We start from the raw sequence: 20,540 nt of genomic DNA on the forward strand, positions 1-20,540 counted from the left end.
CGGGGGTGGGGGGGGGGGGGCAGGAGTCGGAAAGGCCAAGGGCAAGAGGAGATGGGCCAGACCTCGGGGCGGACACACAGGAGGCCTGGCTGAAGTCCTGGACCTGCCTCGTAAATGCTGCTCTGTGCCCGAGGCTGGCCCAGGGAACCCGGAGCCACGTCCTGACCCATATGTCACATGAGCTGACAGTCTCCAAAACACTACCAGGAATCCACGGATGCTAACGGGGTGGCCTGAGCATGCAGGTGGGGGGCGGGCAGGCGCTGGCAGCTAGAGGACCGGACACGGGGCGGGGGGGGGGGGGGGGGGGGGGGGGCAGGAGTCGGAAAGGCCAAGGGCAAGAGGAGATGGGCCAGACCTCGGGGCGGACACACAGGAGGCCTGGCTGAAGTCCTGGACCTGCCTCGTAAATGCTGCTCTGTGCCCGAGGCTGGCCCAGGGAACCCGGAGCCACGTCCTGACCCATATGTCACATGAGCTGACAGTCTCCAAAACACTACCAGGAATCCACGGATGCTAACGGGGTGGCCTGAGCATGCAGGTGGGGGGCGGGCAGGCCATGCCGCCCCCATGCTGGGGTACCTTCGAGCTCCTAACAGGGCCGTGCTTCTAAAAGTAGACTTTGGACATACAGAAGCCCACTGCAAGACCAAAGAGACAGAGTGAGGCCGTGAGACACCAACAGCGGGCGTGGAGCGCGGAGACGGAGACACAGGACCGACAGGGCGACCACGGACGCACACGGAGCTGGGAGGCCTGCGGGGCCGCCGTCGGTGGCACCCGGGGCCGAGGAACACGGCAGGAGAGAGACGGTTAGTGCCGGAAGCCACGTGGACCCCCGTGTGTGCCTGACAGACCACCGCGTGCAGCCGTGCTAGGCCCCCAAACTTAGAACCAGGGACCCCTGGGCTCTGCAGACTGGGGAAGTCGGAGTGAGACCCCGTCCCGGGGCAAATGTACTGGGAGCAGGTGAGGGACGGGGCAAGGCCAGGCAGACGCCTTCGAGGGGGGACGGAGAACCAGGGGGCCCCGAGCAGTAGGAGGGGAGGCTCAGGAGAGACGGGAGGGGCCGGGGCTTTCCGTACGCTGCTGGCCACACTGGCCCCGGGACACAGAGGCGCGCCCGGGGGCCCCGGCCACGCATTTCGTGGACGGAGACACAGGCCCATCGAGGTAACCACTAGGCCTCGTGGCCCCAGCGACACGGATGGGGTGGGGGTGGGGCTGGGGCTGGGGCTGGGGCACCGCCTCCTAACAGCAAGTGACCTTGCAGGTGGCACTCACCTTACCACTGATGTCACTGACGGCCACGTGGACAAAGATGGAGGCCTCTTCCATCCCCTCCAGGTACACGTGCCGATAGCCTGAAACAGCCGGGGTCATGCTCACCACGGCTCCTACCCACCCACGTCCCCCACACTCTACTTAAAGGTCCCAAAGCCCTGAATACAACCTGTGAGCCCGGTCCTGGGGACTCTACCTCCTCCAGGAAGCCTGCCAGGATTGCTCTAGCCTGCAGAGCCATCATCTTCTGGGGGCCAAGGGGCTCCGCAGCTGGTGCTCCCCTCCCGCACCCTGACCACAAAGTGCCGTGGCCTCGAACCCTCCTCCTCAGGTCCCTCGGTATCCCCAGGCCCACCCGTGGCAGGAGCCAACTCGCAGGAGGAAGCTGAGCCCCACCCTGTCCTGGCGTCCTCTGCTGGCCTGCGGGGGACGCGCTACGGGGGGCGCGGGCCCGGGGCTCTGCCCTCCCCCACCCCCACTGGCCCCCTGCCCACCTGGCATCATGCTGCTGAAGGCCAGCGTCCTTTGGCCTATGAAGTCGCGCCCAATGGGGTCATGGTCCCAGACGAGGAAGCGCACCAGCGCTATCTCAGGCATGTGCACCGTGAATACCAGGGTCTCCTCCCACATGGGATTGAATCCTGGAGGCCACCAGGAGGAGGTGTCTGTCACCCTTGCCCCACCCCCACCTCTCAGACAGGCCCGGCCCGGCCGCGCCCTCACCGTTGTCGTCCACCACGCGCGTCTGCTCCTTGCTGCAGTCCACGGGGAGCCCGATGACCTCCACCTCCACGAAGGGGTCGATGATCTGGCACACAGTGCAGGGTGGCACCGGGGCCCGGGCCGACGCCCCGGCCCTCCCCGGCCCCCCCGGCCCTCCCTCCTACCTCCCCTCGGTCCCCCAGCATGGAGTCCCGCGGCTTGGGGAGCTGCTGCCCACTGATGATCCGAAGCACCAGCTGCTTCTTGAGCTGACCGGGCAGAGGGTCCTCGGAGTTGGGGTTGAAGACGCCTGAGGGGCGCCAGGGTGAGGCTGAGCGGGCAGGGCGAACCCACCACCGGCTCCCGGGGCAGCCCCGGTGCATCCACTCCCACCCCCACCCCATCCGCTGCATGGGAGCCCCGCGTGCGGGAGCGGGAGGGGAGCGGCGGGCGCCGGGGGCCGTAGGCCGGTCGCCTCTGTGCCCTCCCCATGATGTGGGCCCAGCTCGCTCCTCCCACAGGTGGACCACGGGGGCTCAGTGCGAGGCCACACCGCCTCCGGGTGGGGGGCCGGGTGCCCGGGGACAGGGTCCAGGGTGGGGGGCCGGGGGCGGCGCACGTCGATAACTCGAAGAGGCCACTGCAGATAAACGCTGCACAGCACAAGCCAAGAGGCACGTGGGAGGACGGGTCAGGGTTACGACGGGAAGAAACCCACAAGCCGTCTTCAGCACATCGGGGAGGAAACTGAGCTGACCCGGAAGGGGGGAGGTGCCAGGCAGACCTCACCCAGGGGCGCCTCGCCCGGGGACCCTCGCACTGGGGCAGGGTGGGGAGGGGCTGCAGATGCCCGGCAGGGTGGCGGCGCTTCCCGGTGCCCCAGCCTGACCCGCCAGGTGGCCTCGCCGTGGCCGCCCCCTGCCACCTCCGTGCAGCAGCCCCCACCCCCGTGTCCCCGTCCCGGGGCCGCAGCCTCACCCTGGCACATGCACCGGGGCTTGAGCACATAGCCGCAGCTGCCGTTGGCGCTGAACTTGGCCCGGTTCAGCTGGAGCATCCGCCCCTCCGACTGGTAGTTCAGGGCGACTGCGGGGAAGGACGTGAGGTGGCTGGCTCAGCGCCCAGCCTGCGTGTCCCGCCCCGCCGCTGCCCGTGAGCCCGCGTCCACTACGTGAGCAGGGGCCCCGGGGCTCACGTCGGGCACGACCGGGGCCGTGCGTCCCGGCAGGACTTCCTGCAGAGCCGGCACAGCGGCCCCGCGCACCCGAGGAGCCTGGACGCACCTGTGCCTTTCCCGCCTCGCCCTGGGGTCCTGGGGCCCCCGCCCCGGCGGCCCCCCGCCCCGGCGCCATCCTGGTGAAGTTGGCTGGATGCCGCGAAGGTTCTCCAGAGCCAAGGGCAAGCGGAGCGGCCGCGGAGAACCCAGCTGCACCCCCTCAGCAGCCCGGCCGCCCCAGGCCCCGGCACCCACCCATCTGGCAGCCGGTGTTCCAGAAGGGCTGCGGGTTGTAGTTGCTGGAATCCACTCGGTAGGAGGAGGGGTAGATGCGAGAGAGCTGGTGCTGGTTGAAGCGCAGGTACTGAGCCGGCTTCTGCTGCAGGATCTGCTGGGCCTTGGTCTCGCTGAAGGAAGACACCTGCCAGCTGGACGCCACTGCCGGGCGAGACGGGAGGCGTCAGCGCACCAGGTCAGCAACCCCCCAGGGCCCCGATTTCCGCCCCCCGGGGCCCACACCCGGCGGCCCCTCACCCTCCATCTCCACGTCGTGGATGCCCACGGACTTGGTGTATTTGACCAGGTCTGAGAGGGCCCGGGACAGTTTCATGGTCTTCTTCTGCCGGGCGGCCCTGCGGGAGGGGTGGGGTCAGGACCCGGGTCGCACCCCTCCCTGCTCAGGCTCCGGGGAGCGTCCGTCAGGCGTCCACTATGCCCGTGTGTCCCAGGCGTCGGGACTGCGGTGGACGTGCTGAGAGGCGACACTGGGGGAGGGGGCAGGTGGCCGACCGCGACAGCTGCTACAGAAACAAGCACAGGGACGCGCGCTGGCCCGTCTGGCCCTGCACCCCGGGGTCCCTGCCCTGGGCCCCCCCCACTGCCATCCCCCACCGTGCGGGTCCCTGAGCCTGCGCGTCTGACGCCTGCTGTCGCCAGGACGACGGTCTCAGCACTTCCTGCCGCGGTGCCTCTTCAAGGGCCCGGCGTGGAGGCAGGACACTGACCCTCGGCTCTGGCTGCCTTGGGAGTCCAGGTCGTCGTCCCCCTCCTCCACGCTGGCTGCCTTCTTCAGCTTGCTGCTCTTTTTCTGTGCAGAACCAGGGCGGAGTCAGGACTGGTGGAGCCCCGGGCTCAGCCCGGCTGTCTGCAGAGGCCAGAGGCTGCGGGGGAAGGGCCCGCAGCCCTGGGGTCCTGGCGTCCACCCTGCGGCCGCGCCTGCCCCCTCCTCTGCAGCGCCCTGCTTGGCCCGGGCCCTGGGTGACCTGCACCCTGGGCATCGACCAGTGTGGACCAGGGGAGGGCCATCGAGGCACCTGCTCCATCCAGCCCCGACCAGGGCTCCAGGAATCCCAGAGGCCCTCGGTCCTGGAGGAGACCCCCCAACTCCGGCTGGTGCGGGGACAGCTGGGGCACATGGGGGCAGGGAGCCCACCCGGGAGCCTGGCAGACCTTGCGCTTGGAGAAGCTGCCCACGAGGAGCCGGCTGTTCTGTCTGCTGGTTCCGGTCTCCTCCCCAGACTCCACGTCCTCCTCGGCCTGGGAGGAGAGACAGACAGCGGGGGTGGGTTGGGATGGGCAGCTCCTCCCAGAGGCCCCGGGCGCCTTCCTGGAAGAGGAGGAGCTGAGAGGGGCGTGGAGGAAGGGGGAGCCGGGCCCCAGGCTGGCCACCGATCCAGCCCCCCGGGGTGCACGGAGGCGGCTGCCGGGAGCAGAGGCCTGAGAACACTGCTCGCTGCGCGCCCGTTATCAGCCCCCCACCGTGTGCCATTCGAAACTCATCGAGTGCCTAGTTCTGATTTTTTCCCATGGATGGTGACAGCCTAATAAATGCCGCTTGTGTTGTGTCTGGAACATTCCTCGGCGTGGCCCCGCTTAGCTAATCCTCACACGGGGATCCCGCAGCTCAGGAGTCCCCGCCTGCTTCTTGCAACCTACTTAGACAATCTCCTGGGCTGTGGCCATTTACCGTTACCGTTTGCGCTCGGGGCTACTGTGAACCTCCCGAGGCTGCAGGACCAGCTTCTTCGCTGCTGTTTACAGAACATGCGCGTTGGCGGCTCCCCTCCCGGCCCCTGCCCCCACCCGAGGGGCCCCGGTCCTGGCGGCACCCCGGCCTGTCCCTCCCCCTCTGGGGCCGAGGCACAAAGCCCTCATCCATCCTGAAGCTCAGTCACACCTCTGGCGCGGCTGGGAGTCTGTGCCAGCATCCCCGAGGTCCCTCGTCACAGCCGTCACCGGCCGCCCCCCAGCCCCTTCCACAGATGCCCCCCCCGCCCCCGAACTCTCCCAACTTTGCTCAGGACGTGCCCACCAGGGCGGAAGCCGGCTTCGCAGCCGAGGTTCCCTGTCAAGGAGGGGCTTCAGCCAGGAGCACACACATCTGCACATATCTGCACACGCACCCCCCTGTGGGCGCCCCTGCGCACACACGCCCCCTCGGCCACGCCCCTGCCTGGCTCGCTGGCCTCACCCAGAAAATGAGCAGAACCCCTGAGGTCTGGGTTCCGGTCGCCGAGCAGGGAGCCTGGAGCTCAAGCGGGAGATGCGAGGCCCCCCAGGCCTGGCCAAGGAGGGCAGAGGGGGAGGGACAGCCACGGGGCGGTCACCCACCCCCTCCTCCGCCCCCTGCGGAGCGCTGTCTCCCACCAGCTGGCTGGCTGCCCGGAGGGGCGCTGGTCCGGAGCCCGAGGCGCTCAGAAAACCCGCGAGCTGGCAGAGGCACGGGAAGCCGTGTTCACGGTGTGTCAGGAGCCGGTGGGGTTGACACACCTCTTGGCTCTTTACACCCCGTGGTCACCCAGCACACGAGCACCCCCGAATCTGGGCACAAGCGCAGAGAGGCGCCTGCTGGCCCAGATCCTGGAGAAGTGCTGTGGCCGCAGCCAGAATCTGCTGTCACCCACCCCCGCCGCACACACCCCAAGCTCAGCAGGGGAGGCAGCACCCGCGTATCGCCCTCGGGGGGTGTGGGCAGCCCCTCCCACCAGGACACAGCGCCTGCTGGGCCTTGTGCTCTCAAAATGGGGTCTGCGGGGCCAGTGGGCGCCCTCCTGGCCCCAAGGCCAGCTGCTCCGCTCATCACAGCCCCCGCAGGGTGCCGGTTTCGGGCCACTCAGCTGATGTGGCCATCTCCGGTGTTTGCCGGCCCCTCCAGACGGCACCACAACTGCTCAGCCGCACTGGCCCGGCCCCCATATGCTTCACGTCCGCCTTGACGGCCCCCACACTGTTCTCCCACAGAGGAACCTCCCAGAGCTCAGCGGCCCTTCCCTATGCGGCTGGAGGGCCTCCGGGCAGGGGACTGCACAGCTGCCCAGGACTCACTCAGCTCTGAGAGCCTGGAGCCCCTCCCTGTCACCACCAGACCCCCCAGGCTACGCCCAGGTCCTCTTCTGCAAGGAGCTGCAGGTGCCCCGGGGGCTGCCAGCCCGCTCCTGCCCACAGGAAGGGAGGCTGTGGGCTAGAGGAGCTGTCCGCAGGCCTCCAGGGGACAGGCTGTCAGCCACACAAACAGGGCAGCCCCTCCCTGGCCATCTGCCTGTGACAGGGTGACGGCTGTGGGTCCCTCATGATGAGAATTGGAACAGCCAAGTGTGAGCTCCTGGAGGACCCGGGGTGGAGATGTACACCAGGGGCAGTGTGTGTGTATGCATGCAGGTAGGTGTGTGTGTGTGTGTGTGTGTGTGTGTGTGTGTGTGTGTGTGTGTGTGCGCAGGTATGCGTGTGTGCAGGTATGTGTGTGCAGGTATGCGTGTGTGCAGGTGTGTGTGTGTGCAGGTGTGCTGTGTGTGCAGGTGTGTGTGCATGTGGGCAGATATGTGTGTGCAGGTATGTGCATGCGTGCAGGTGTGCGTGTGTGTGTGCACGTGTGTGTGTATGCGGGCAGGTGTGTGTGTGCAGGTGTGTATGTGTGCAGGTGTGTGTGTATGTAGGCAGGTGTGTGTGTATGCGGGCAGGTGTGTGTATGCAGGTGTGCGTGTGTGTGTGCAGGTGTGTGTATGTGGGCAGGTTTTAGGGGGCAGGTGTGTGTGTGTGCACGTGTGTGTGTATGCGGGCAGGTGTGTGTGTGCAGGTGTGTATGTGTGCAGGTGTGTGTGTATGTAGGCAGGTGTGTGTGTATGCGGGCAGGTGTGTGTATGCAGGTGTGCGTGTGTGTGTGCAGGTGTGTGTATGTGGGCAGGTTTTGGGGGGCAGGTGTGTGTGTGCAGGTGTGTGTCTATGTAGGCAGGTGCGTGTATGCGGGCAGGTGTGTGTGTATGCAGGTGTGCGTGTGTGTAGGTGTGCGTGTGTGTGTGGTGTGTGCGTGCGTGCAGGTGTGCGTGTGCAGGTGTATGTGGCCAGGTGTGGGGGGGGCAGGGGTGTGTGTGTGTGTGTGTGTGTGTGTGTGTGCAGGGGTGTGTATGCAGCTATGCAGAAGCCTCACGCTCTGGCCCCTCTCCCAGCTGCAGGCCGAGCCCGCCTGCCTCAGGGCGCTCACCTTTTTGGCCTCTGCCCTGTGCCCGAGTTTGCCAGGCGGGGGCAGCGTGGACACGGTGAAGTCACTGGGGTCCTCACAGTCCCGAATCTTCGACTCTTTCATTAGGGAATCCAGTTTCCTCTTGGCAATGTTTTCCACACGCTTCAGATTGGTGGAGGCCTGCAAGAGGAGGACGGCCAGCCCCTTGGCCCCGGTCCCCAGCTTGGGGCAGCAGCGGGACAGCGTCCAGTCTCGGGCGGGGCCAGCACCACTTCACGCTCACCCCATGTGAGCTCCAGCTCACGCCTGGAGCTGGCCCCAGGCTCGCTCCTGCATCACGTTGCTGTGCACCCCGGCACGTGATTTGTCCCGGGGCCTCACACGGTGCCGAGCAGGCCCTGAGCCCAGGCCCATCTGATTCTAACACCTGTCTCCTTCAGGCGCACGATGCTGCCCGCGGGACCCAGTGGACCGCTCACCGGGCACCCGGCGGCCACTCCGGGCTCTGAGAGCCGCTCAGCAGCTCAGGATCTGGGAACCCACCAGCAGCCACCGTGCGCCTCAAGGAGATGGATGGGGTGGGGACAGCCCCCAGTGTGGCCCTGACCAACTTGGACCCTCCAGGCAGGGCCTGGGCCTTGGGCATCTGGGCACCCCCATGCCCAGGCTGGAGTGGGTGCAAGGTGGCCACCACAGACGGAGGGTTTACTATCACCCCTGGCCAGGCAGGGAAACGTGCAAGCCCTCCCAGAGCGGGAGGAATCCACTGCCTCAGGGCTTTCTAAAACAATTAGCCAGCAGCACAGTTATTTTCCCATCCGATGGCCCCTCAGGGAGAAGTAATACCTTGGCGGTACCCAGAAGAGGGAAGACGCTAATTAGAGAGCACCCCCTCCCCCGCCTGCCCCTTGGCTGCTCAAAGCCCCTGTGGACTCCTCGGCCTCCCAGCATTGCCCCTGGTCCCAGCGACTCTCTGAGAAGAGGTGACAGCCGCTAGCTGGGAACTCGGGGTTCGTGTCCTGCGTGGAGGGGTGGGCCGGGGGGTCCCCCACTGGCCCAGGCCGAGTGCATGCCCAGCAGCCTGGCAGCTTTGCAAATCGCCCTCAGAATCTGCCCCATGCCCCCCTGTCCCTGCCACCTCCCTTCTACAGCAAGGCCTTGAGCTGGCTGCTCAGGGCTGCAGCCCCCCCACCCCCGAAGCCCCCCACCCCTACTCACATCCCCGTGGAGGAGCTTGCAGTCATCATCGATCTCGTCTGCGCTGTCCTCATCAGACACCTCGCCCTCCTCAGCATCCTCGCTGATGTCGGCTGGGAGCTTCTTGCCCTGGGGGAGGAGGTGGACCTTGGCAGGGGCCCTGTGGGAAGTGCTAGGGGGCCGGCACCCCCAGGAGCAGCAGCAAAGCGTAGGAGCCTTTCCCAAGCTCGCTTGTGGCTCTCAGGCCGGGGGCAGGGCCAGCCCACCCATCCTTGCAGCAGCAGCGTGGGAGGGGCATGCCCGGGTGTGCATGCCAGAGGCCCCAAAGTGATTGACCGCCATGGGGAGACGGAGGCCAGGTCAGGGGCAGGGCTTGCCCTGACCCCTCAAATCTATCACAGATGGTGCGGAGCCCCAGCCTGTCCGGAGCAGGGCCTTGCCCTTGACCTGACTGCAGGTTAGAGGTCGGAGGTCAGAGGCTCAGCGGGACACTGGCCCCAGGAGGGGTGGGCAGGGGCTCACCTTCACCAGGATCTTGCCCTTGAGCATCTGCGGAGAGGGTAGCATGGTGGCATCCTCGCTGCTTACTGATGACAAGTCCAGCTTGTCCCCAAGGATGCCGGTCAGATACTGGGCCATCTTCTTCTGCTGGACGACACTGCAGTGGTTCTCGATGGACAGGATCACTGGGTACCTGTGGCCCCAAGAGGGAAGAAGCAGAATGAGGCCAGGGGAAGGCTAGGTCTCACCTACGTGGGACCGCAGGTCACCTGCACCACTGGGTGAGGGGGAATGCTTCACAGGAGCCCAGGAAAGATGGGGCTGCCAGCCGCTCTGGGAAGGGGCCCACCAATGGCTCCCAAAAGCAAGTGAGCGTGGGGGAAGGGATCTGGGAGACCTTAGGGATGGGTAAAGAAGGCATGTACTTCTTCTCCCAATAAGAAAATAACAAAGGCAATTATAAACTCCAGGAAAAACAAAAGGAAACGTTCAACCAAGCCACGGTTTGAAAATGACGTGGGGGACCTCCCTGGTGGTCCAGGGTTAGGGCTCTGCGCTTGCACTGCAGGGGGCACAGGGCGAGGGTTAGTTCCCCTCTGGTGGGGGAGCTGATATCCCACAAGCCACGCGGCACGGCCAAAGAAACGAAATGATGTGGACTGCACTGGGGTGCAACGTGGAGCAATGGATAGACTGAAGGGTGATCCCATTCCCCAAGATACTGAAGACACTGTCCTGTGCACGGCCCTGGGGCCCAGTGTTGGCCCAGTAAGGAAGGAGACATAGCCTGGTACACACCACCTGGGGGGAAGGTCATTATTACCTACGTGGTGCAGAAGGGGGCATGCAGCGCGGGGATTTTCATGATAAGTTCTGCAGTTGTTTGATTTACCTTTTCAGTCACGTGCACATTTCCTTGGATTTTTGCCAAAAGGCAACATAACCCTTTCAGAAAATGTAAATGACCCAGACCTAGAAGTCCCAAACTTGAGCAAGAGATGGGCGAGTCCTGCGATGTGGAGAGGCACGGCCTGGGGCAAAGGTGCCCCCCTCCCCGTTTCCCAGTCAGGGGACCGAGGCCTGGGGGAGAACCTTGTGCCCACAAAGATTAGGCTGGCATGGGAGGTGCACGCCCCGTCCTGAGACCCCAGCAGGCCCCGGGCTCCTTGGCAGCTACAGGAGACCTGTGTGTCCCAGCCCCGCTGCCCTGAGACGCCCCCTCACCTGCAATTCCAGAGGCCAGAAGGCCCTGCAGAGGTCCCTCACTCCCACTCCCTTCCAAGACAGAGCCTGTGCCAGGTCTTCCCGGAGGGGCACCTCTGTTTCTAGTGCTTCAATCAGCCTTGCTTGGCCACCCCTCCTTCACTCAGTTAGCTCCTCCCTCACCTGAGAGCCTCACTGAGCTGAGACTCGAGGGTCACAGCGTGCGGAGGCAGTCTTCCATTTCCAGAAACTACACTGGATGTTGTTCAACAGCGTCTACAGCCATCCTGAGGGACAGCAAGTTGAGTCTGGACGCGGAGTAACTTCTCAAGGGCGATTAGTGCCAGAGCCACCACCGTCGAAGGCGTCTGACACCCGGCGTCTGTGGCCCTGCCTGGCCCAGCTGTTGCTCCTGCGCCCACCGCCTTCCCTCTCCTCTGCCCCTCCCCTGCCCCTCATCCTCAACAAGAAACCAGCCGCCAAAATGTTGCACCGCTCCGCAGAAAGGTTGTGCCGGAGGGGCAGGAAGAGGCCCTTGAGCCCCTCCCCCCAAGCCCCTGGGCCAGCGCCCCCAGTCCCAGCCACTCACTCGTTCTCGACAAAGGCGTATTTGTTGATGGTTTCAATGACGTCTTTGAAGAGGATCTTGGAGGTCAGAGTGTAGCCGTGGTGCACGATGGGCTCCCCGTCAGGCCCATCCCAGCAGTCCACTGCAGGCAGACAGGCCGCAGTGGGTTCCGGGGGCCGGAGCACCCACGTGCCCAGAGACCCACAGTCCCCGGACCCTAACCGGAGGCTAGTGTCCTCTCGTCCCGCAGGTCACACCAGAAGAGACCCATCCCAGCCCCTGCCGGGCAGAGGGCAGAGACCGTGCCCAGAGACCCCAGAGGGCTCCTCGGGGCCACCCCGCCCGCCCGCGGGAGACGTCGGCCCACGGCCAAGGCCCGGCCCCTGGGGCCCCAGCACTCACCCTCCACGCAGCGGCAGCCGGCCTGCAGGACCCAGGCGTACATGTCCACCCTCGACTGGGACATGAGCTGGTCGCCCACGAGGTAGGTGTTGTGAGACGAGGTGATGAAGTAGTGGCTCAGCGGCCACGTCATGTCCTGGTGTACTCGGCGGTGCTCCGGGTTGAAGATGTCGCCGGCGGGGCTCCGAGTGTAGTTGGTGAAACCTGCCGGGGGAGCAAGGGTGGGGGCAAGGGGCTCAGCCCCGTGTGCCAGCCCCGCCGTGGGCTCACCTCGGGACCACCCGCCCCCATGCCGCGTGGACCCCTCCGCACCCCGCTGACCCGGCAGCGCAGCTGGGCCGGCGTGGCGCCCACTCACCGTCAATGCCCATCGTCCCCTTGCTCTTGTTCTCCGGGCAGGGCTCGAACTGCTCGATGATGTCACGGCAGCTCTCGAGGGTCACGCCCGTCATCTAGGCCAGAGCGGGGGCTTGAGGCCAGGCTGGCCCATCTCCGGCCCCACCGCGGGCCGCCTCCGCGCACGGGCGCCGACCACGCGAGGCTGAGGCCCTGGTCCCTGCGGCGTGCTCCCCCGATTGGGGGCTCACTGGCCACCCCCAGTGGCACGAGACTTGGGACTCAGTGGTCAGCAGACTACGGGGGGCCCCCTGGCTTTGGAAGAGCTGGCGCTGACTGAGGATCCTTGGCAGGGGAGGGGTCTCTGGCATCAGGAGCCCGGCCACCCGCCACCGCTGCCGCGCTAGGGGTCTCGAGAGCTGTGGACCAGGGTGGGCTGGCAGGGAACGAGGCCTGGTGTGAGAAGGCGCAGCAGAGCCGGGACCACGTCCCCCCTTGCAGGAGCCCAGGGGGCTCACCTGGCCCCTCCTGTCACCTCCCCAAATCCGTCGCAAGAAAGCTGCGCATGGCGGCCGAGCCCAAGGTGGCCTGGCCCGTCGGTGGACCCGTGTGTCAGAGGCTGAGTGATTTCCCAGGGTCCCACAGTGCAGCCCCCAGGAGCCCCCCGCTCCCAGAGGCAGGCCCACCAGCGGGGCTACCTGGACATCCCCAGGAATGTGGGGATGGGTATGCAGTGGAGGGGGAGGGGCAAATGGGGTCAGAGCTCGGAGCAGCTGGTGGACCCAGGAGGCCCAGAGTCAGGGGCCAGGGCTCAAAGCACCCAGCTGGCGGGCAGTTTGGGCCCCAGACGGCAGGAAGAGTTCTGGAGAGCTTAGGGCAAAGGTCAGGGAGCAACGGGTCCGTTCTGCCCGCCCCAGCCCGGGCCACATTCCCTCCCCCAACCTCCGAGCACGGCAGCTGCTGGAACAGCAGCCCCTCAGCCTCGCTCCAGTGCTGCCCACAGCGGCCGCGCCCACGCTGTCTGCGGCCCGAGCCCTCCTGTGGGAGCGCTGTCCCCTCGGGGGTGGCCTTCCCCCCGCCAACCCGGGCCCGGGATGAGGGGTCCAGACCCCTGAGCTTCCGGACCCTGAGCTTCAGCTAGGCAGTGCCCGGGGAGCACTCGGCCTCTCAGGAGGGATGGGGCGGCCTGGGGTCGGGGACAGCGGGCAGGCACCCCCTGCTGGCACCCAGAGGCAGCTGCACGGAGTTGGCAACGGGCCCAGAGCCCTGGGGGCGGGAGCCGGCCAGACCCCCATGGCTGGACCAGGCCTGAAGGCTGGGCCAAGGGACCTAGGCCAGGAGATGCTCGACGCTGACGTCGGGGACGTGGTCAAGCACGGGCTCCCCTCTGGAAGTTCTGGGCGGGCCACGGTCAGGGCCGAGCCACTCTCCTTCCCCGCCAGCTTGGTGGCTGGCCCGTGCTAGGAACCAAGGCAGGTCCAATCAGTGGGCCTCGAATGCCAGACCGGTGCCCACACTTCCCCAAGCTGTCAGCCACACTGTGGACGGGCTCAGACGCCCCGGGGCCGTGCACGGGCGCAGACGCCCCGGGACCCTGCACGGGCGCAGACGCCCCGGGAGGCCGAGGTGAGGCCACAGCGGCCAGGAGCCCGGCTCCTGCTGGGGGCCCTCACCTTCTGCTCCACCACCAGGAAGCGCTGAAGGTCAGCGGCGCCCAGGTGGTCCTTGTGGTTGCTGTAGGCCAGCATGAGCAGGTAGAGGTCCCGGCGGGTGGACATCATCTTGTAGAAGGCACAGAACTCCTCAAAGCCCAGCGTCCCCTGGTGGTCATCTGTGTCTGCTTCCTGTAACGCAAGGCCCCCGGGTCCCCTCGCATCCCACCCTGGGCCTCAACCGCGAGGGTGCCTCCCAGCTCCCCATTCCTCAGTCAACCCTGAGTCGAACCACCCCTCCCCCTTCCAGCATCACTGCCCACGTCACGGGCTCACGAGGGCTCCCCAAGCCCGGCAGCGGCGTCCTCACTAGGCTCCCCCTCGCCTCTCCCACCAAGAAGCCACCAAGGGACCCGTTAACACAGCTCTCACCCCACCTTCCCCTTTCCGAGCCGTCCAAGGTCACCCCGCCCAGGAGGGATACCCCGCCCTGCAGCCAACAACACCCCACCCAGGAGTTAACGCCTACGCTGGGCTGTGACCTGTAATTAGGGTTGGCCATCCATTGATTAGAAAAGCACAGGGCCCCCGGGCATGTAGGAATCCCAGGCTCTGGCTGCCACGGCCGAGATGAGAGGACGCTGGTCTCAGCCACTGTCCTCATTTTGCCCAGAAAGCAGCTCACACAATACCCACAGGAACCCCCAGGCAAGCCCACCAGGCCGCTAATGAGACCACAGACTCCTTCATGAATCCCCTCACTCAGGGAGCACCTGCTGAGGCGTCAGACCCTGGGGACACCAAGAGCCAAGGCCAGGGACAGACCCAGAGGACAAGGGCACCCAGGGACGGAGGCCAGGCTGCCCCTAGGAAGCCTGAGGCGCTACAGGGTCCCGGGGGTCCCAGGAGCTGGGCAAGAAGGGCCACGTGGGAGGCGCTCACGACCCTGAGTGCCGAGGTTGGGTCCTCTGCCCGGAGAGCAGGGGCCGGGCCGGGGGGCCGGGGGCCAGGGGCGGGGCCGGGGGGCTGCGACAGCCCAGCTGAAAGAGGCGCCAGGTTCAGCACCATGGATAGCAGTGCAGCCAGCCTCTCGGGGCGTCTGCATTGTCTTTTCTCCTGCGGCCACACAATCTGGGGTGGCTGGAGATGGGAATGAGGCCCCCTCTGAACCAGAAGGATCACCAGCGAGCCAGGTGCAGGCTGCAGCCACCCCCATGTCCCCGGCCCCAGAGAGAGTCGGGCTCCCGGGAAGGCTGCCCTGCCTGCCCCGGCCCTGTGGCTTGGCCCCTAGGTGGGCGCCCAGCACAGCCCGAGCTTCTCCCTCCAGGACCCGGGTGCTCACACCAAGGCCAGGACAGGGCCAGCTTGGTATGAGGGGCCCAGCCCAGGGCCACCGGCACGGGGCCAGCAGAGGCCAGATGAGGACCCCTGTGTCTGTGCCAGGTTTGGGGGCAGCCCCGTGTCTAGAGCTGGTGGGACAGACCCGGGCAGGGCACTCACTGCAGGTCAAAGGGCCCCTTTGGGACAGAGTCGGGCTGGTAGCCCTCCCAGGGGCCGTGGCCGCAGCTGGGCAGAGGTGCCCATCCGCTGAGTGTCCACCTGCAGGGTGACCTGGCCTCTCCGCGGGCTCCGGGCTGGGCAGCATGCCGAGGTGGTGGCTGAAAATGCTTTGTGATGACGAGGGCCTCAGGGGCCTGAAATGCGGCTCTGAGCCCTCGGCCCCAGAAACGCCTCTCTATGTGGTCATGCAGCCGCTCTCCTCTCCACAAAGGGAAACCGCAGCGGCTGAAAGCACATGCCGGCCGGAGCTGTGCTGCTGGGCCAGGCCTCAGAGCCGCCCAGGGTGCGGCCTGGCCTATGTTCCACGGTTATTTTAGGCTTAATGAAATTACCCTCAAGCCACTCTTTACCCACCATACAGATCTCTCCTTAGATTAGGGCAGTTCCACGCAGTGGAAACAATATTGAGATTTCTCCACCATAAAATAGTTACTAATTATCAGAACCGCTCTGCCCCGCTGGAGGTCAGCCCTCCTTCCCTGGGCTCCCGAGCGCCCACAGAGGGCCCCGTGCAGGTGGGCAGGGAGGCCCAGGTGGTCAGGGGCCACCGTGGACAACGCCCACTTGGGGCTGAGCTGCCCAGGGTCTGGGGTCAGCAGCTTCTGGCCTTCAGCCCCCTGCTGGCCTGCAGCCCCCTGCGGGCCTTTCGCCAGGGCCCCACTGGCAGGTCCTCCTTGAAGTGGTCTGGACAGCGCCCTGACACCACTAGTCCTGGGGCTGGTCAGAGGGCTTTGTGGGGAGCCCCTTTTGTGCCCAGGGGGTGCGGGAGAGGCCCAGCCTCCTTACAGGAGGGGCAGGGGACGTGGGCTCTCCGGAGCTCCCAGCGGGGGGCATTTTCAAGCCAGGTCTTGGTGGTGGACCTTCAGGCCCCAGAAGCCTGTGCCCACTCGCACCCATTCCGTGGGGGGCACTCGTCTCTCGTCCTGCCTCCGAGGCCAATCTGAGCCCCTGACACAGCCTCACCATTCTGGAAGGGACTGCTGACCCCCAAGCTGCCCCTGGAAGCAGTGCAGGCAGGGAACGGCGGGGCTGCTCTGCCGGCCTGAGCTATCTGCCGGCTCTTCACTGCCCAGGCAGGCTCTGTCGCCGCTGGGGCCTTCAGGAGGGGCCCCGTGAGCCCCCCAGTCCTCACCCAGCAGTCTGAGAGCACCCTGCTTACACCACCCCGCCGCCGCCGTTCACGCACGTACCCACGTGCTCTGAGCCGGCCAGCTCCCCTCGCTCCAGCTGAGCGCAGCCTCCGGTCCATCACGAGAGCCCAGAATGGAGCAGCCGGGGGCCAAGCCTCGTGGAGCGGTTGGCTGTGTGTGTGTGTGTGTGTGTGTGTGTGTGTGTATGTGTCTGTGTGTGTGTGTGTTGGGGCGCAGGGCCTGGTTCAAGCTCGCGGAACCCTCTTCCCAGGTGGCAGCAAGAGAGTGAGGCCTGAGTGAGGGTGGAGTTTGCTCGCCCATCCCCACCCGGATCCAGGACCTGCTGACACCGCCTTCCTCCCCCGGCCCAGCAGGGGTTCCGCAAAGAGAGAAACTAATTACAGACAGTAAAGGCGGCCGCTCAGCTGAGGATGCGTTTTCATAACTGCTAACACCGGGGTGGCTGGGACCACAGGCTGGGCGGTGGGTAACCAGAGCTGCTGCCCAAAAGGCAGAGCCCGTGCACCCCAGTAAGTCCGGGGGATCGCGGGGCAGTGTGGGACATGGGGTGCAGGTCCGGTGGGTGGTTCCCCTCGCCGACCCGGCGCCTGCCCACATGCCGAGTCCGCCGGCCTGGGGAGGCCCCGGGAGCTGCTGCAGTGGTGCCGGCACAGCCGCGAACAGGGGGCAGCTTGGGGCATCTGACTGACCGCCCCGCACAGGTGCAGGACAGCTGCTTCCCTGCCATTTGCTGCAGCTGGATGGCACCGCCCGGGACCTCCTGCAGCTTGGACAGGGCTGGCCTGCTCCTGGACACACGCCTGTCCCCAGGAGCCCTCGCTCGGGGCCCGAGACCCCTGGCGGCCCCGCCGGCCTCACCTTGAACATCTGCTTCACCCTCTGCCGCGGGAGGTTCACATTCAGCTTGTGCAGCAGCTGCAGGACCTCCCCGATGCTCAGGCTGCCGTCGCCGTTCTTGTCGGCCTCGTCAAACGTCTGCTTCAGCCACTTTGGGGCCAAGTTAGGGGCCAACGGAGGTGCAGCAAGGCCGGCCGCCCCTCCCCTCCCCTCCCCTCCCCTCCACTCCCCCGGCAGGAAGTCGTGGACGACCCCGCCCAAGTTCCCCTTCCCGAAATATGTGAGCCAGCCGGGGCTCACCTGCCCCACACGGTGGACGGTGAGGGGTGGGCCCCGGGGCCCTCCCGCCGTCCGTGAGGATATTGGTCCCGGGTGCGCTGGCGGCGGGCCAGGCTGTCCTCGTCGCGGATGCCGGCCATGAGGTAGCGCAGGCCGGTGACCCAGGTGCGCGCCTCGTCGCCGCTGGGCGAGACCAGGTCCAGCGACTCTCGGTGGCTGCCGTAGTAGATGCTGAAGCAGCAGTTGGGGTCGAAGCTGCTGTCGGGGCAGCGCTGGAAGACCTCTGACTGCCGCCCCTCGCTCACCTCCTGGATGGAGTCGATGGAGACTGCGGGGGTGGGGGGCACGGTCACGGCCCTCCCCGGGGCCAGGCCTCCCCCACCCGCAGGCCCCAAGGTGCTCTCAGCAACAGCTGGGACCCTTTGGGGTTTCCCGCCCCGTCTGAGCCTGGGGCCGACTCGGTAACAAAGTCTGGCACCAGCAGGTGGGGGCCGGGGGGCAGGCGGGCCCCGCTTGGCGCGCACAGCTCACACGCCATCAGGAATTTCATCACTGGCTGCGGCGCCTGCAGCTCCGCGGAGCCTCCGTTCAGAGGCTGAGTCACCGCAAGGAGCTGAGCTGAGAAGGGCGTTTGTAGGGTCTGTTCCTGTGCCTCAGGCAGGGCCGCTTCTCAGGTAGTCGGGGCACAGGTGGGCAGCGTCCCCACCGGGAGCAGGCACCCTGGGCTCGGCACAGCCAGGGACTCCGGCTCTGCGCCCCCGGCCCGGCTCCTGCTCCCCGCGGCAGGCTCGGCACCACCCTGGACGTCGTCGTGTCCCGTGCGACGGGGATGGGCCTTCCCCACCCGCGCAGTGAAGGGTGCGCGAGTCCTTCTGTCTTCTGCCCCCACCGACCCTCCCCGGGAGCTACCGCTTCTCCAGCTCCCCGTGCGCACGCGTGTTCGTGGCGGGGGTGGGGGTTCTGGGCCCCCAGATTAGGGGGCGCTGACAGTCAGGAGACAGCTGCCCTCCACACCGTTCCTCCCTCCTGGGGACCCCTCCACGGCCAGAGTCAGCTGGTCTCCCCCCGTCCTAGCCTGCTGGTCTCTGCCCTATCACCCCTTCCCCAGAGGGGCCTCCACGACCCCCACCCACCTGCTCCCCTCTATTTGCCATCCTGCGTTCTTCTCGTCACTCAGCATGACGTGAAGTTATCCTACCGTTAGGTGGTGTCACCCACCTTGCACTCCAAAGACCAGCTTCGTGGCGGCTCAGCTCCCAAAGGATGCGCCCAGGGCTGGGAACGGTGCCTGGCACACAGCAGGCGCTCCGGATGGAGCACAGGGGCCCCTGCCTGAGCAGCCAGCGGCGGGTCCACCTCCCCAGGGCCCACAGGGCAGTCCCAGCCCCCTCCTCCAAGACACCCTCCCGGGGGCTCCACAGCGTGGCTCTCTCCTGGGCCCCACGGAGGCAGCAGCGCCCTTAGCAGCCACGGGGCTGAGGCCCTGCCCCGGCACACCTGCGTCTCTCCAGTCGCCAAAGCCAGAGGAGGGGCCGTAAAGTCCCCTGTCTCGCCTGTAAGGACTCACGTGTCTCCTCCTGAGCCCCAGGACCCCCAGCCTGGTCCCCGCCCAAATCCTCACAGCTCGCCACCCGCCACCACCCGTCCAGACAGCTCTGCAGCCTCCACACGCCTGCCAGCTGCTCACACCCCGGGCTGCCGGGGCCAGCATTCGGCACCGGGCTCATAGCCTCTGGGTGCCCGGCAGGGTCTCCCTCTCTGCTCACGAGCGGTCTTATCTCCCCGGCTAGACTGAAGGACTTTTGCCTCTCAGCCCATCTCAGCATCCGGCGCAGGGCTGGGCGCTGGGGCCACTCAGTCTCCACTAAGTCCCAGAGGGCTCTGCTAGGTGGGCAGCAGGGCCAGGGCCCTCACCCCACTGCGTCCAGATGTCACCGAGGATCTCCAGGGCCAGCTGAGCCCATGGGCCAGGCCTGGGGACTTCCAGGGCTCGGGGTCTTGCTACCCTTTCAGCTGCCCAGTGGCTGCTCTGGGAGGGTCCTCTGCCCCCCTGGGTGCTGGTCTGGGGGCTCTGCCCTGCCCGCCGCTCCCCCGCCCAGGACCACCCCACTCACTCTTGGCCTTCTCGTTCTTGCGTGAGGGCCGCCAGCGGATGCAGGAGCGATGCTCATCCAGGAAGTAGAAGCGGGCCAGGCCCTTGGAGCTGCCCCGGAGCTTCACCATCTGCGTCCCCGCCTGCATGGCGCGCATACATCGCTCCACTGGAGGCCCGCCAACCCGGCACACAGACGGACCGACACAGACAGACAGACACAGACGGGGGGCCGGTGAGCGCTGCAGCAGCCCCTCTGCGCTCATCGCAGCCTCAGCCCCACCCCCCACGCGCTCAAGGGGGTGCAGAGACCACCCGCCCACCAGGGCACCCAACTCAGACCCCAGGCCTGCCTGCGGCCCCAGGTGCCGGCCCAGGTCACAGATCCAGTCTGGGAGCCTGATCAGAGGCCAGAGGCCGCACAGAGAATCGGACCGATTCTGCCCAGCCGGGCTCCTGTGGGCCTCCCCAATGGTCCTGCGGCCCAAGGGCCAGGCGAGCTCCCAGACGGGACCCTGCCCACCCCCCAGCTCTGCCCTGCTTCAGCGGCCTCCCACCCACGCCCTTCCACCACCGTGACCTGCCCCGAAGGCTACGACACACGAGAGGACGCAGGGACGGGCGGCCGAGCCCGCTCTCAGGAGCTGCTATGCAATGAGGTCCCGGGCCAGGCACAGGCGTGGGCCCAGGTGGGCGGCATGCAGGCGGCCCCCCACGACGCCTAGCCTGGCTCACTGGCCCGGCCGCAGGCACTGCTGAGAGCCTGCATCCCCTTCCCGTGGCATCTTCAGGAAAGCCGCCCTCCTCACACGCGCCACAAGGGTGGCACCACACACATCCACCCGGAGGCCACGGAGGAGGCTCCACGAGGCCAAGGCCCCATACAGGTCTGCGAAGGTGCAGAGCCCACACCTTTCCCCAGGGGGCCCCACTGCCTCTCCCCTCCCCTCCCTCCCCCTCCCCTCCCTTCCCTTCCCCTCTCCTGCCCTCTCCTCCTCCTCCCCTCCCCTCCAGAGTCTCACCGCAGTGACGGGCACTCTGCCGGCCTCTAAGGGCCGACACGTCTGGCACCAGCCTGCGGGCCTCGCCACACCTGGGCCGAAG

General features: G+C 66.8%; 1 protein-coding gene across 1 annotated transcript in view; it reads right to left on the reverse strand.

The window, feature by feature from the left end:
• PLCH2 (phospholipase C eta 2) overlaps positions 1–20,540 on the reverse strand; it is a 69,930-nt gene that overhangs the window by 4,673 nt on the left and 44,717 nt on the right. Inside the window, exons 3-21 of the mRNA XM_055083818.1 lie at positions 19,459–19,605; positions 17,430–17,672; positions 17,087–17,217; positions 13,539–13,709; positions 11,888–11,981; positions 11,530–11,733; positions 11,149–11,269; positions 9,378–9,549; positions 8,877–8,984; positions 7,680–7,838; positions 4,652–4,738; positions 4,207–4,289; positions 3,737–3,834; positions 3,458–3,640; positions 2,965–3,072; positions 2,172–2,296; positions 2,008–2,092; positions 1,779–1,925; positions 1,285–1,364 (exon numbers count right to left, since the gene is read on the reverse strand). Of these exons, the coding sequence (XP_054939793.1) occupies positions 1,285–1,364; positions 1,779–1,925; positions 2,008–2,092; positions 2,172–2,296; positions 2,965–3,072; positions 3,458–3,640; positions 3,737–3,834; positions 4,207–4,289; positions 4,652–4,738; positions 7,680–7,838; positions 8,877–8,984; positions 9,378–9,549; positions 11,149–11,269; positions 11,530–11,733; positions 11,888–11,981; positions 13,539–13,709; positions 17,087–17,217; positions 17,430–17,672; positions 19,459–19,605 (2,546 nt within the window). The remainder of the gene's footprint in view (positions 1–1,284; positions 1,365–1,778; positions 1,926–2,007; positions 2,093–2,171; positions 2,297–2,964; positions 3,073–3,457; positions 3,641–3,736; positions 3,835–4,206; positions 4,290–4,651; positions 4,739–7,679; positions 7,839–8,876; positions 8,985–9,377; positions 9,550–11,148; positions 11,270–11,529; positions 11,734–11,887; positions 11,982–13,538; positions 13,710–17,086; positions 17,218–17,429; positions 17,673–19,458; positions 19,606–20,540) is intronic.

Source organism: Physeter macrocephalus, chromosome 3 (assembly GCF_002837175.3).
Source record: "Physeter macrocephalus isolate SW-GA chromosome 3, ASM283717v5, whole genome shotgun sequence".
NCBI lineage: Eukaryota > Metazoa > Chordata > Mammalia > Artiodactyla > Physeteridae > Physeter > Physeter macrocephalus.